Source organism: Notechis scutatus, chromosome 1, assembly GCF_049901735.1.
Source record: "Notechis scutatus isolate UNSWTSFEM ecotype Mainland chromosome 1, rNotScu1.2, whole genome shotgun sequence".
Classification (NCBI taxonomy): Eukaryota; Metazoa; Chordata; class Lepidosauria; order Squamata; family Elapidae; genus Notechis; species Notechis scutatus.
This window is the reverse complement of record NC_142009.1, coordinates 6727603-6740503: the sequence shown is the minus strand read 5'-3', so window position 1 is coordinate 6740503 and position 12901 is coordinate 6727603. Positions and strand designations below refer to the sequence as shown.

Here is a 12901-nt window from a genome sequence, read left to right as displayed (position 1 = left end):
ATGCAAAAGGAGGGATGGAATGAAATGTGAAGGATGAAAATTAAAAAAATTATTTGTCAAACTATTTCAAACGCTTGAGTTGAATCGTTGAATTCTCCTGAAGGCGTGGCGTGTTGGCCACGGCAAGTTGACTGCACCAAGTTGTCCGCTGCAAAAAGGTGGGGTGTTTTCCAAACCAACCCAAGCCGTTCAGAAGTCCGACAGCCCACAGGTAGAAACTGTTCAGGCTGAAGAACAGTTTCTACCCGTGGGCTGTCAGACTTCTGAATGGAAAATAACTTCATGTCAACATAGTATAAGACTTGCAGGGCCGACACGTTGTGCAACCAGGTCACATAATGTAATAAGATTGGGACTGGGTTAGGGACTTCTGTCCTCACTGTGAGTTGTGTGTGTGTGGGGGGTGCACGAAGGAGGCTCAGCCAATCTCATTGTACACATGTTGTACTCTGACAATAAAGGTAATAATAATAGCTTGCCTTCTGCATTTCTTGCCACCTTGCAAGATAGTTTTCAGACTTCTGGGTTAGCCTGCGGGCCCCAGGATCGCCTTGTGGTCTCCCATCCAAAAATACGAACCAGATGGAGACGCGGCGTTTCCCAAAATCAAATACAGCTAATCCTCAACTTAACAACAGCTCATTCAGTGACCATTTGAAGTTGCAACGGCACTTGAAAAAAGGAGACTTATGGCTGTTTTTCACACCGATGACCGTTGCGGCATCCCCATGGTCACGCGATCAAAATTCAGGTGTTCTGGGGATTGGCTCACATTTATGACAGTTGCAATGTCCCGCAGTCATGTGGTCCCCTTTTGCGACCTTTTGACAAGGAAAGTCCAAGGCGAAGCCACTTAACAACCACTAACTTAACAACTGCAGGGATTCACTTAACAACGGTGGCAAGAAAGGTTGTAAAATGGGGCAAAACTCACTTGACAACTGTCTGATTTGGCAGCAGAAATTTTGGGCACAATTGTGGTCGGTAGTCGAGGACTACCTGTCAAACCAGGAAGAGCCTATCACCTGTACAGGTAAAGAAAGGAACATTTGGAGTTGCCAGGCAGGAGATGAAGGTTGACATTGCTGGGTCAGCATGATGACCACCAACGATGTGACAAATTGACCCATTTGGATCCTCCTGGCAAAACGTCGGTGCTTGGAGATCCCGCAATCTTTTCTCTCATCCCCCTAGTCAGTGTTGTGGCCCGCCAGCAGCCAGCAGAGCTGGTGGCAGACTCGGACAGTGAGGAGGTTGGGGAGGAACATGGACCAGTCCTGGAGTCTGGGGAGGGCTCTGCATCGGAGTCAGAGATGGGGCCAGGGCCATCCAACAGTTATCAGCTGCCTTCGGAGTCAGAGATCAGTGGGGAAGAAGAACAGCTGGAGCCTGTTCCCAATGTGTGCATGCACAGAGCTGCCAGGAGAAGGGAACAGTTAAGGAACAGGGATTGACTCAGAAGAAAAGGCATAAGTGGACACTGAATGGCCCCTTCCATAGGGAATAAATAGGAGCAAAAGGGGGGGGGGGGTTTGCAGGGGACAATTAGTTTGCTTATTATTATGAAGATTTGCTTATCTGAGTTTGTGCCTCACAGAGTCTCCTTGCCAAGTATTTTCTTGTACAAGCTTTGCGCTTGGAAGCTATCGGCCTGGCAGCTCTCCAAGCCTGATAAGGTCTGTGGTTGCAATTCACCCTTGAAAGAATGTTTGCAGGGACTTTGCTGGATGCGAATGATAGAAATTCATATTAGCCAAATAAACAGGGGTTTTGTCGGGACAAGGAGTCGGTGTCATGGTTTTGTGAAGCCTCGGTCGGAACAGTCTGTTGGGGGGGTTGAAAGGTTGTCTCCCACCCCTCTCAGTAAGAATTGCACAAGGAGAAACCTCTGTGGAGATCCTCAAATCATCCAGGTTACAAAGTGACTAAATTTGTAGACCAGACAAAATGCTGTGAACATAGTATTACTTAAGACTTCTGCAAGGCATGCGACAAAATAGACCACAACCTACTTAGTAAGCTAGAAAAATGTGGGACAAATAGCATCGCCACCAGATGGATTATGAAGCTGGCTGAAAAACCGTACTCAACGAGTAGTCCTTGATGGTACTACATCCAAATGGAAAAATGAAAAGTACTGAGGTACTACAAGGCTCCATCTTAGGCCCGGTTATTCTTCAGTATCTTCACAAAAAGACTTAGATGAGGGAATAGAAGGGGAACTTACCAAATTTATTATTACCTTTATTGTCAGAGTACAACATGTGTACAGTGAGATTGGTTGAGCCTCCCTTCGTGCATACACACACACACACACACACACAACTCGGTGAGGACAGAAGTCCCTAACTCAGTCCCAATCTTATTACACTATGTGACCTTGTTGCACAACCCGCCGGCCTCGCAAGTCTATCGCACTATGTTGACATGAAGTTATTTTCCATTCAGGAGTCTGACAGCCCACGGGTAGAAACTGTTCTTCAGCCTGTTGGTGTGGCTGGCTCTGCTTCTAGATCTCCGACCCGATTGGGAGGAGAGTGAAGAAGTGCTGACCAGGATGCGAGTCGTCCCTGAGGATTTTCCTCCCTCTTCTAAGGCAGTGAGCCCTTGCGAGGTCATCTAGTGGTGTCAGGGAACAGCCCACGATATTTTGTGCTGCGCTCACCACCCTCTGTAGGGTCTTTCTATCCGCGGCTGATAGAATTTCAGGCGACACTAAGCTGGCAATTAATCAGTGGACCAGTTTGCCTTTAGAACGGCGGTCACCAACTGGTGGTCCATGAGAAAATTTGGGTGGTCCACAGAAAAATTATTTGCATTTTTTACATTGCACTAAATCAGGGGTCCTCAAACTACGGCGCCCTGGGGCCGGATATGTGCAATGTTGCTGCAGAGCGTGTCTGCCTTCGGGGTCTTTTTGTATGGATCAGAGGGGGCCCCCAGAAATTCCCATTTGGGGTCTGCTTCAGCCTCCTGGTGTGGGGCTTTGGGTGAAGGCTGGAGGCTGGAGGGAAGGGCCACTGGTGGCAAAGAGCCGGAGTGTGACTGCATCATGGCCTGGAACTAGCTGACCATTTTAGCCCGCTGTGCCTCCAGGTGCTGGTACCTGGCATCGCACTCCCGCAGGTCTTTTCCCTCTGCTTGGAAAGCCTATGCTCCTAGTCCTCAGTGAGGTGCTTCTGCTGAGCCTCCTTCTCGGTCAGATCCAAGTTGAACTGAGCCAGCTGTTTGGCCAACTCTTTCTTGGGGGGGGACGGACGGGCTGCTTAGCTCCAACAACTACTTCCTGTTTGGGACCCAAAGGAGCCCAGGTAGGGCAGGGAAGGAAGGGAGGGGCTGGGAGGGGGCGAGTAGAGGCCGGCAAGGGGACCCTCGACCTGATTGACACAGAGTTGGCCACGCCCACCCAGTTACATGACAAACTAGCCACGCCCACCCAGCCGGTTGTTAGGCAGTTCCTATTAGCGGTCTGCTGGATTTAAAATTATGAATGTAGTGGTCCCCGAGGGCTGAAAGGTTGGTGACCCCTGCTTTAGAAGTTGTGGGTGCTTCAGCGCTTTCAGAAAAGACTGGACAACCCACCTCTCTGAAATGGTATACATAAGGTTTTCTGCTTGGAGCAGGAGCTTGGATTAGAACAGCGGTCCAGGAGAAAATTTTGGTGGGCTGCAGAGAAATCCGGCAAACTTGCCTGCTAAATTGCTATTTTATCTTTTTCCAACCATCAGCTGCTCTGCTGGGCCGGGAGATTTAGATTAGCTAGAAAGCAGGAAATGGTTGCATTTCTTGCTTTCCAGCTAGTCTTTAGATTTTCAGCTCTGCTTTTAAGCCCAGCCGAACCTCCCTTAGGACCAGGGGTGAGATTCTACCAGTTCGCACCTATTCGCTAGAACCAGTTGTTAACATTCTAAGCAGTTCGGAGAACCGGTTGTTAGAAGAAATTACTGGACTAATCCTGTAAGGAAGGCAGGAAGGAAACATTCTGGTGTTGCTTACAGAAACTGCCTCTCTGTTAACCCTTATTACATTCTTGGCAGGACTAGACTTCCTGTCTCAGGAACTTCTCTGGAGTTTTTTCCCCCTCCTTTGCTGGTACTTTGCTTGTATGGAGTGACCATTCAAAGTTACAATGGCACTGAAAAAAGTGACTTATGACCGTTTTTCACACTTACGACTGTTGCAGCATCCCCACAGTCATGAGAGGCCAGGCAAGGAGATACGTGCCTCGATGTGAGTGATATTGAGTTGGCCACGCCCAGCCAATAACATGACTACCAAGCCATGTCCACCAACTAAGCCACGCTCATAGAACCGGTTGTTAAAAATTTTGAATCCCACCCCTGCTTAGGACTGAAGGTTCTATTATTCAGTGTAGACTCACGGCAAGCAAATTGTATGTGACAGACTGAGCTAGCCGATGGCAGATAGATAGATCACTGAATGATTCTGTGAGCAACTCAATCTGCCTGCCTGCTTTGCCTGATTTTTGGGTAAAACTTGCTCTTTTTTTGAAAAAAAAAATCAATATTTATATAAATATTTATAATATTTACATACAAGCCATGCCCAGCCAGTCACATGACCACCAAGCCACACCCACAAATTAGGCCACGCCCACAGAACCGGTTAGTGGTCCCTGGGATTTAAAAATTAGGAGTTTGGTGGTCCCTGAGGTCCAAAAGGTTGGCGACCCCTGGAGTAGAAGACTTCCAAGTCCCTTTCAGCTCCTATTCTTTCAGCTCCTATTCTGATTGATTAAATAGGCCATGGTTGTCCCGTAGGTATTTTTTTTCCAAAAGGCAACTGGACTTGCTTGGGGGTTGGAAAATGCCTTGCTTCTCATCCAAGGAGCTTCTTCAGTTCTTCTTAGATGAGAAGCGAAACGTTTCCAAAGAAAACCAAACCAAACCAAGAGTCCAGTTGCCTTTTGCAAAAAGCACCCTTTGCAAAAAGCAACAATGAGGAATCACAACAAGGGAGAACATCTGATGTCAGTCCAAGGTCTCCACTTCCCGTGTGTGTGTGTGTGTGTGTGTGTGTGTGTGTGTGTGTGTGTGTTTGTCCAGGCAAACCTCGCAGGCCTTGGGAAGTTCACGCTGTGCCCCTGAGAAAGGATGCTACACAAACAGGGCTATTCCCGAAGAAGCCAATGCTAATGGATCTGGCAAAGGCTACAGAGACTGTGTGATTGTGTGTCTGGCCCCCTTCTCTTTGTTTAAAAGCTCCCGGTTTGTTTACAAGCCTCATCGATTAGAAATCTTTGGGGGACGAGGCCCGACTTTTACACACACACACACTGCTTGGATGGATGGATGCAATTACCCAGCCGACCAATTATTAAAAACGGGATAATATAATTGTACCATTAGGGAGAAGGGCTTGGAGCGGGGGGGGGGAGGGAAAGGGGAGGACAATACAGAAAAGATGGGTTTTATGTGCTATACATTTTATTGTTTTGAAAATCCAGCTGCTCCTTTTCTCCCCTGTAAGGCAGATCTCTGGAGTTTATTTGAACTTTTTACTTCTAGTATTAAGGAGGGTCTGCCAGCAGGGACACAGCTGGGAAGAAAGAAGGGGGGAGGAAAGTTGTACGCTGTAGTTTTAGAAGAAAGAACATGCTTTTAAAGAACAGCCTCTCAGATGCATAACCGCAGAGGCACAACCCAGTTTAAGTATCTGCTTAACAGAGCAAAGTACGAGACTCAGAATGACACACAAACATTTGCACACAGCCTCTGGGTTTTATCGCTGTAAGCTGCTGAGTTGTGTGTGTGTGTGTGTGTGTGTGGGAGAGAGAGAGAGAGAGAGAGAGAGAGAGAGAGAGAGAGAGAGAAGGATGGTAGGAAGGAAGGAAAGAAGAAAAGAAAGAGAGAAGAGAAGAGAGAAAGAGGGAGGGAGGGAGGAACAAAGAGAAAGAGGGAAAGAAAAAGAAGGAAGGAAAAAAGAAAGAGGGAGGGAGGAATAGAAGAGAAGAGAGAAAGAGAGGGAGGGAGGAAGAGAAGAGAGGGAAAGAGAGGGAGGGAGGGAGAAAGGAAGGAAAAAGAAAAAGAAAGAAGGGAGGGAGGAAGGAAGGAAGGAAGGAAAAAGAAAAAGAAAGGAGGGAGGGAGAAAGGAAAAAAAAAGAAAGAAAGGAGGGAAGGAGAAAGGAAGGAAAAAGAAAAAGAAAGAAAAAAGAAAAAAAGGAAAAGAGAGTGAGAACAAACACAGGGAGAAATTATGCATAAAAGCACCCTCAGTTTGCAAAACTGGACTAAACAGAGGTTGCAATCTTTCAATAACAGGTTGCAAATGGCTCTCCTGAAGACAAATAGCTTGACTGACCAGCTTGGGAGTATGGAAAGAGGAAGAAAAAGAGATTCAGGAAGACGTCAAACAAGGAAAACAACTTTAAAGGGAGATTTAAAAAAAAAGAAACAACCACTTCAGTTAAAAACCTCATGGAACAGGTCTCTGCATCGGGACAGGTGATGGAAAAGCAGAAGGGCTTCGTGATTAGCAGGCAAAAACAGCAAGCACTACCAGTGGAAGGGGGGAAAGGAGGAGAAAGGAAGAGTTTCAGGAAATAGAGCTGTTTTTAAGGACCACAGGAAGGACAAAGCTAAGTATATGCCATAAAACAGATGACAGTCATACCGTAATTACCTGTTGTAAGATGACAGCAATATGTCACTTACATTTGCAGAGTGACATACCTGCAAATTGTTCTCCCTACTCATTAAAATATCCGGTTGCTGATTGCTTGTTAGGGAGGACGACTCTGGACACGAAGATTAAATAATCTCCACCCCTTTGGTGGGGGGGAAGGGACGTAGTATAGGACAGACTTCAAGGTTAAAATTGAATTTCAAGGAGAGAGGGATGATACCAGAGAGAGAGAGAGAGGGGGAAAGAGAGATACATATAGATATAGACAGACAGATGATAAGACAGACAATAAAGATAGATATGAATGGAGACAGAGAGGTATGATACCTTAGATAGAGATGATACTGATAGATACATATATAGATAGGTATGAATGGAGAGCGAGAGACAAGATGTACCTTAGAGACGATAGAGAGAGAGAGAGAGAGAGAAAGAAAGGAAAGAAAGAAAGAAAGGAAAGGAAAGGAAAGGAAAGGAAAGGAAAGGAAGGAAAGGAAAGGAAGGAAAGGAAAGGAAAGGAAGGAAGGAAGGAAGGAAGGAAGGAAGGAAGGAAGGAAGGAAGGAAGGAAGGAAGAAAGAAAGAAAGAAAGAAAGAAAGAAAGAAAGAAAGAAAGAAAGAAAGAAAGAAAGAAAGAAAGAAAGACACTGAAAGAAAGACACCCCCCTGTGAGAGATGGGGGGAAGAGAACTGCTTTGCCAAAATCACACCTGCTTTTTTTTTTAGCATCCTATTTATCTGAACGGAAGACTGTCTAACCTCAAAGTCCTTTTCTCTGCCATCTGGAAAATCCGTACAGGAAACCCTCCTTTATTCTGGTTTCCCACCCACCCACCCTTTCTTTCTTTTTTTTTCTTCCTTCCCCAGCTCGCTAACCTACAATAAGCACCCTGGAGATTTGAAAGGCAAAGGTGTAGGGAGCGATTGCCCGATCTTTTATTTCTCCCCCCCCCCCCTCGGACAAATGGAGGATTTGACAAGCCACTCAATAATGAGCGCAGCTTCAGGAGGGTGGGTGAGGTGGGAAGGGTCAGGCACGTTTTTTTCCCACCCCGCCTTGCTGGGAACACAAAAGCCTTGGGGTCTTTTAAAAGGAGGGCAGATTGGATAAATATGCCAAGAGACTCCAGAGGGCACTCCCATCAAGCCTTCTGTCCTATCTCAGCCGGCAGGTGCACCAAAACACACACACACTCACACACACACACACACACACGTCATCCTTTCTGGGGGGAAAGAAAAATTCCTTTTGCTTTTTCCTCCGCAAATTCTACTCTCTGCAAAGGATCGCTTTCTTTCTCTAGTCAGCCCACCTTCAGCATAATATGTTTCCACACAGCCATGCTTATATTCTCTCTGGGGGCCAACCACTAGAGATAAACATACCGATCAATAACCGACAGAATAAAAATAAAATGCAACAGTCTTTCTTTTTTTTTTTTAACAGGTAAGTCCCAGTCATTGTTTCCCTTTATTCTCAGTTCTCCAAACACCTTGATCGCTTTTTCTTGCATTCTCTCATCTCACAGCCACCCAACCATTTGGGATGTTTAGACTAGGTAGGTAGGTAGGTAGAGAGAGAGGGAAAGAGAGGGAGATTTTTTTTCTCTCTCTTCCATGATGATCTTTCACTGGAACATAGCGCTATCCACTTTCAACAAGCAAGGTGGTATCAATTCATGTACAGACAATTAATTTGTATTTAAACCTACACCCTCACTTCGCTGCAGAGATTCATCAAAAGTACAGGATCAGACTACCTACATTCAGATACAGATATTTCCTTTTTGGCTTACTTTCCCAAAAAACAGCATCTTGTCCTTCTTTCCTTCCTTCCTCCTGTCTTTCCGTTCCTTTCCTTCCCTCCTTTCTTTCCTTCCTACCTCCGTTTTCCTTCCTCTCTCTCTCTCTTCTTCCCTCTCCTGCTCCCTTTTTTCTCCTTCCTTCCATCTCTCCCTCCCTTCCTCCTGTCTTCTTTCCTTTCCTTTCTTTCCCCTTCTTTCCCCCCTCCCTACATTTTCCCTCCTCTCCCTCTCCAGCTCTCTTCTTTCTTTCCTTCCATCCCTTCCTCGCTCCTTTCTTTCCTTCCTCACCCATTTTCCTCCCTTTCTCTTCTGCTCTCTCCTTCCTTCTGTCCATCCCTCCGTTTTCCTTCCTGCTGTCTTTCCTTTCCTTCCTCCCTATTTTCCTTCTCTCCCTTCTTCCCTCCCTCCTTCCGTTCCTCCCTTCCTGTCTTTCCTTTCCTTCACTCCTTTCCTTCCTTACCTCCCCCCCTGTTTTTCTTCCTTTCCAACCCCCTCCCTCCATCCCTCCCTCCCTCCTGCTCTCCTTTCCCTCCCCATTAAATTCTCTCCCCCATGTAGTCCCCACCTACTGCAATTCCTAATCTTCCCTATACCAAGGTCATAAAAAAAAACCTGGCCCTGTATACACCTTGGTTGCCATTGCCCCTCATGGCTCAAGTAATCAACGCTTTCACCCAGCACTTGGAGCAAGCCAGAGAAGACCATTATCAACATGATTTGTAGCTCTTATCATAGGCAGCCTCCTCTGCTAATAATAAAAGCAATCCTGAATAGTTGGGGCACATTTTGGCCACAGATACAATCCACAACCAACTTTATCCCCAGCACGCTCTCGAACTAGGCTGTGCAAGCTACGGTAGCTTTAACTAAAGATTCAAAATACTGTTCAATATCCTTATTATACTTATACTTATCTCGATATATTGTCCCCTCCATAGTGTCCAAGCACATGCAGTGTAACTATGCTACTAATAAAACAGATAATTAGAAATGAGATTTTTGGGGGGAGAGAGAGGCACAGGATCTCATGATACAGTATTTATATTCTCTACAGACATCTCTTCTTGTCCAAATTCTCAAAATAAAAATAAAAATAGAAGCCACAGAGATTCAATGAGGGGCTGGGGACAATGAGAGGGGGAAGGGGGGGCATATAAATTTGCTAAATAAACATAGATTATTCCCCTGATTACAGATCTTCTCACTTTTCTTTTTCTTTTGGTCTCTCTTAATGACCATCTTGGCAAACATCAAAGCCCTCCTGATTTATATTCTCCTGGCTTTGCTCCTTTGCACAAACGATGTCTTTTCACAGGCTGAAAGCTCACATCCAGCCCGTTCAAATCACACCCCCATCAGGCACTGAATAGCGAAGGATTGTGGTCTGCAGAAGCCAGCCTTTTGAAACAAAATCCCATCCAAATGCTGTTTAAAAAACAAACAAACCGCTATTTATTTGTCAAATTGATATGCTGCCCATCTCATTCTCCCCAGAAAGGATCATTTTTATCTGGTGGGAGAAAATGATAAATACTATGAAATCTCATGCCTCCCTCGCCCTCCCCAAAAGCTGGCTTATAGTAGCATGCATCCAGCCACTATTTGAAAAACTATCCAAATTCTGCCATTTAAAAACGATCCAAATCCTAATCAAAATATTGACAAACTATCCAAATCCTATCCAACTGCCATTTAAATTGCAGGTGCATAGGATTGGGATAGTTTAAATTGAGATTTAAATGATCCAAATCCTATCCGACTATTGAAAAACGATCCAAATGCAATGAGTAAATAGATAAAATACGCTCAAAAACATTTCTTTCTTTAACGGACCGAGCATTTAAAAAAAACCACCCTATTTAATAATCCTAATAACAACCAGAGATTCATAGGTGGATTTTTTTATTTTATTTTTTTAAATGCCAAATCCAGTCTAAAGATCTGGCTGGCTGTGCGACGAACCACAAACAATAAAAAAAAATATTTATACCTTTGTAGAATTGATATGGCCGCCCACTCATTTTCACTCACTCTTAGGAGGCTAAATCATCCAATCGGAATTTATTTTTATTTATTTATTTTTTAAAGGGAATTAAAGCTTGGAAATTCAAGATGCCCAAATCATATGCAGAGGAGAAATGCAGGACGGGGAGAAAAAAGACACCCCAAAATGAAGAAGGATGCCGCGGCCCCCCCCCCCAAAAAAGGACCGTCTTTAAACCCCCACCCCCAAATAAAGGACACTGCACGCAGGCGTTGCTCTCACCTCCGCGGTGGGAGATGTGCCGGCACCGAAACCGGTGGCGTTTGCGCCGGTGGAGCAAGCCGGGAAACTTCAACAGCAGAACGGAGGTGAGGAGATAGCCGATCAGTGTGGAGAGGAGGTAGAAAACGGTCGACATGGCCGCGCCGAGAGCGACCCACCGAACGAACGACCGACAGCCTCGCCTCTCCCGGCCCTTCTGCAGCCGGCAACCCGAGGAGAGTCGCCACCACGCGGCGCCCCGCCCACTCCGTCTGCCGCCGCCACCAATAGCGGAGGGGCAGGAGGAAGCGGGAGCGCATCCGCGAAGCCGATTGGCCGGCGACAAGGACGCTGGGGGTGGGGGCGGAAATTAGCTGGGCGGCCGCGGCTTGCAGTTAGAAAGAAAGAAGAAACGGGGGGAGCGCCTCACTTAGCGGGTGACGTCAGAGCGCTTGGCCAAGCGGAGAACGGAAGTAAAGGTTGCTTAGCTGCGGACGCGGTGGGGGAACCGCCCCTCTTTCCCGCCATTAAAAATGCCTGCATATCTTTTTTTTTTATAATGATCGTTGCTGTTGTTGTTATTTCTTCCCGGTGGGAAATGGTGGAAATCTGGCCCAAGGGCCCAGTGCATGAACTCAGAAATAATATTAATTTTATTTATGCTGTTATTTGCAGGGGAAGGGTTCCATTTCTAACTGGTGGCTTTATTATTATTACCTTTATTGTCAGAGTACAACATGTTTACAATGAGATTGGCTGAGCCTTCTTCGTGCACCCCCCCCACACACACACACAACTCACAGTGAGGACAGAAATCCCTAACCCAGTCCCAATCTTATTACACTATGTGACCTGGTTGCACAACGCGCCGGCCCTGCAAGTCTATCATACTATGTTGACATGAAGTTATTTTCCATTCAGAAGTCTCACAGCCCACAGATAGAAACTGTTCTTCAGCCTGTTGGTGTGGCTGGCTATGCTTCTATATCTCCTACTCCCGTGATGACGAACCTATGGCACCTATGGGAGAAGATAACAAAATACAAAGACCTGCAGATCGAAATAGAATGACTGTGGCAAAAGAAAACAAGGGAAGTTCCAATAGTCACAACACCTTGGGTGCGATCCCCAAACTGTACACCATTGGCACTGACAACAATCACCATTAGTCAATTGCAAAAAGCAGCATTGCTTGGAATACCTTCTATCCTACAAGAATAACTTAACACCATCAAAGAACAACAAGGCCTCGGGAAGCCCTCGAGGGGTAGATAAAAATGCCAAATCCGGTCTAAACATCCGGCTGACTGCGCAATGAATCATGACGTTTCTAATTGTAGAATTGTATTGTTTACTTAATGGTTTGATAATGTGGAATAGTTTGCCTTCAGAAGTTGTGGGTGCTCCAAGAAGAGACTGGACAGCCATTTCTCTGAAATGGTATAGGATCTGCCTGAGCAAAGGGTTGGACTAGAACAGTGGTCACCAACCGGTGGGGCAGAGGCCACTGGTGGTCCACGAGAAAATGTTGGTGGTCCATAGAGAAATGTCCCCCCCCCCAAAGCATTCCCCCCAATTAATCCAGGCTGCGCTGGAACACAAGGCTGTGCCGTCCACCTGGCCTGCCCACCCACTGGCCCCCACCCTTCGGCCGAGCACAAACCTTACCTTGAGTAGAGTCATGCGAGCTGGAACTGGAAGGTAAGACCAATGGCGGGGGAGGGAAATCCACCCCAGGGTGGCTTGCTGTCGTTGGTCCCATATTCCAGAGCTGCAGTAGTCACAAGACTGACCCTTTGGTCATCCCGGAGCAGCTCCTCCAGTCCATGGCAGGCTGGTGCACCTGGGTGGAGGAGCAGCTGCTCCGGGATGACCAAAGGGCCAGTCCTGTGACTGCTGCAGCTCTGGAATATGGGACCGACTTTCCCACCAATGTCAGCAAGCCACCGTCAGTCAAAATTCATATTAGTGGTCCACAGGATTTAAAATTATGAGGTTGGTGTCCCTGAGGTACTAAAGGTTGGCAACCCCTGGACTAGGCATCCAAGTTCCTTCCAACTCCGTTATTCCGTATTTTTGTAATAAAAGCAAACTTTATTGAATATACAATTAAAATAAACGAACAAACACATACACAACATAGAAAAACAAAGAGAACAAAAAAAAACGAATAAAGGGCAATTCCATTATCGACAGTTTGTGGTTCCT

The 12901-nt window shown here is 46.2% G+C and overlaps 1 protein-coding gene across 4 annotated transcripts in view; it reads right to left on the bottom strand.

The window, feature by feature from the left end:
• The window catches only part of GDPD1 (glycerophosphodiester phosphodiesterase domain containing 1), a 52978-nt gene extending 42021 nt beyond the window's left edge, over positions 1-10957 (bottom strand). For 3 of the 4 annotated variants that reach the window (XR_015747747.1, XM_026686509.2, XM_026686510.2), the window contains exon 1: positions 10715-10950. Coding sequence is in view for 3 of the 4 variants with exons in the window: in XM_026686509.2 (XP_026542294.1) it covers positions 10715-10850 (136 nt within the window). In the remaining variant the exon portion in view is untranslated. Of the gene's footprint in view, positions 1-10714 lie in introns of all 4 variants that reach the window. The other variant, XM_026686511.2, reaches the window with a different exon arrangement.
• Between the last annotated feature and the right edge of the window lie 1944 nt (positions 10958-12901).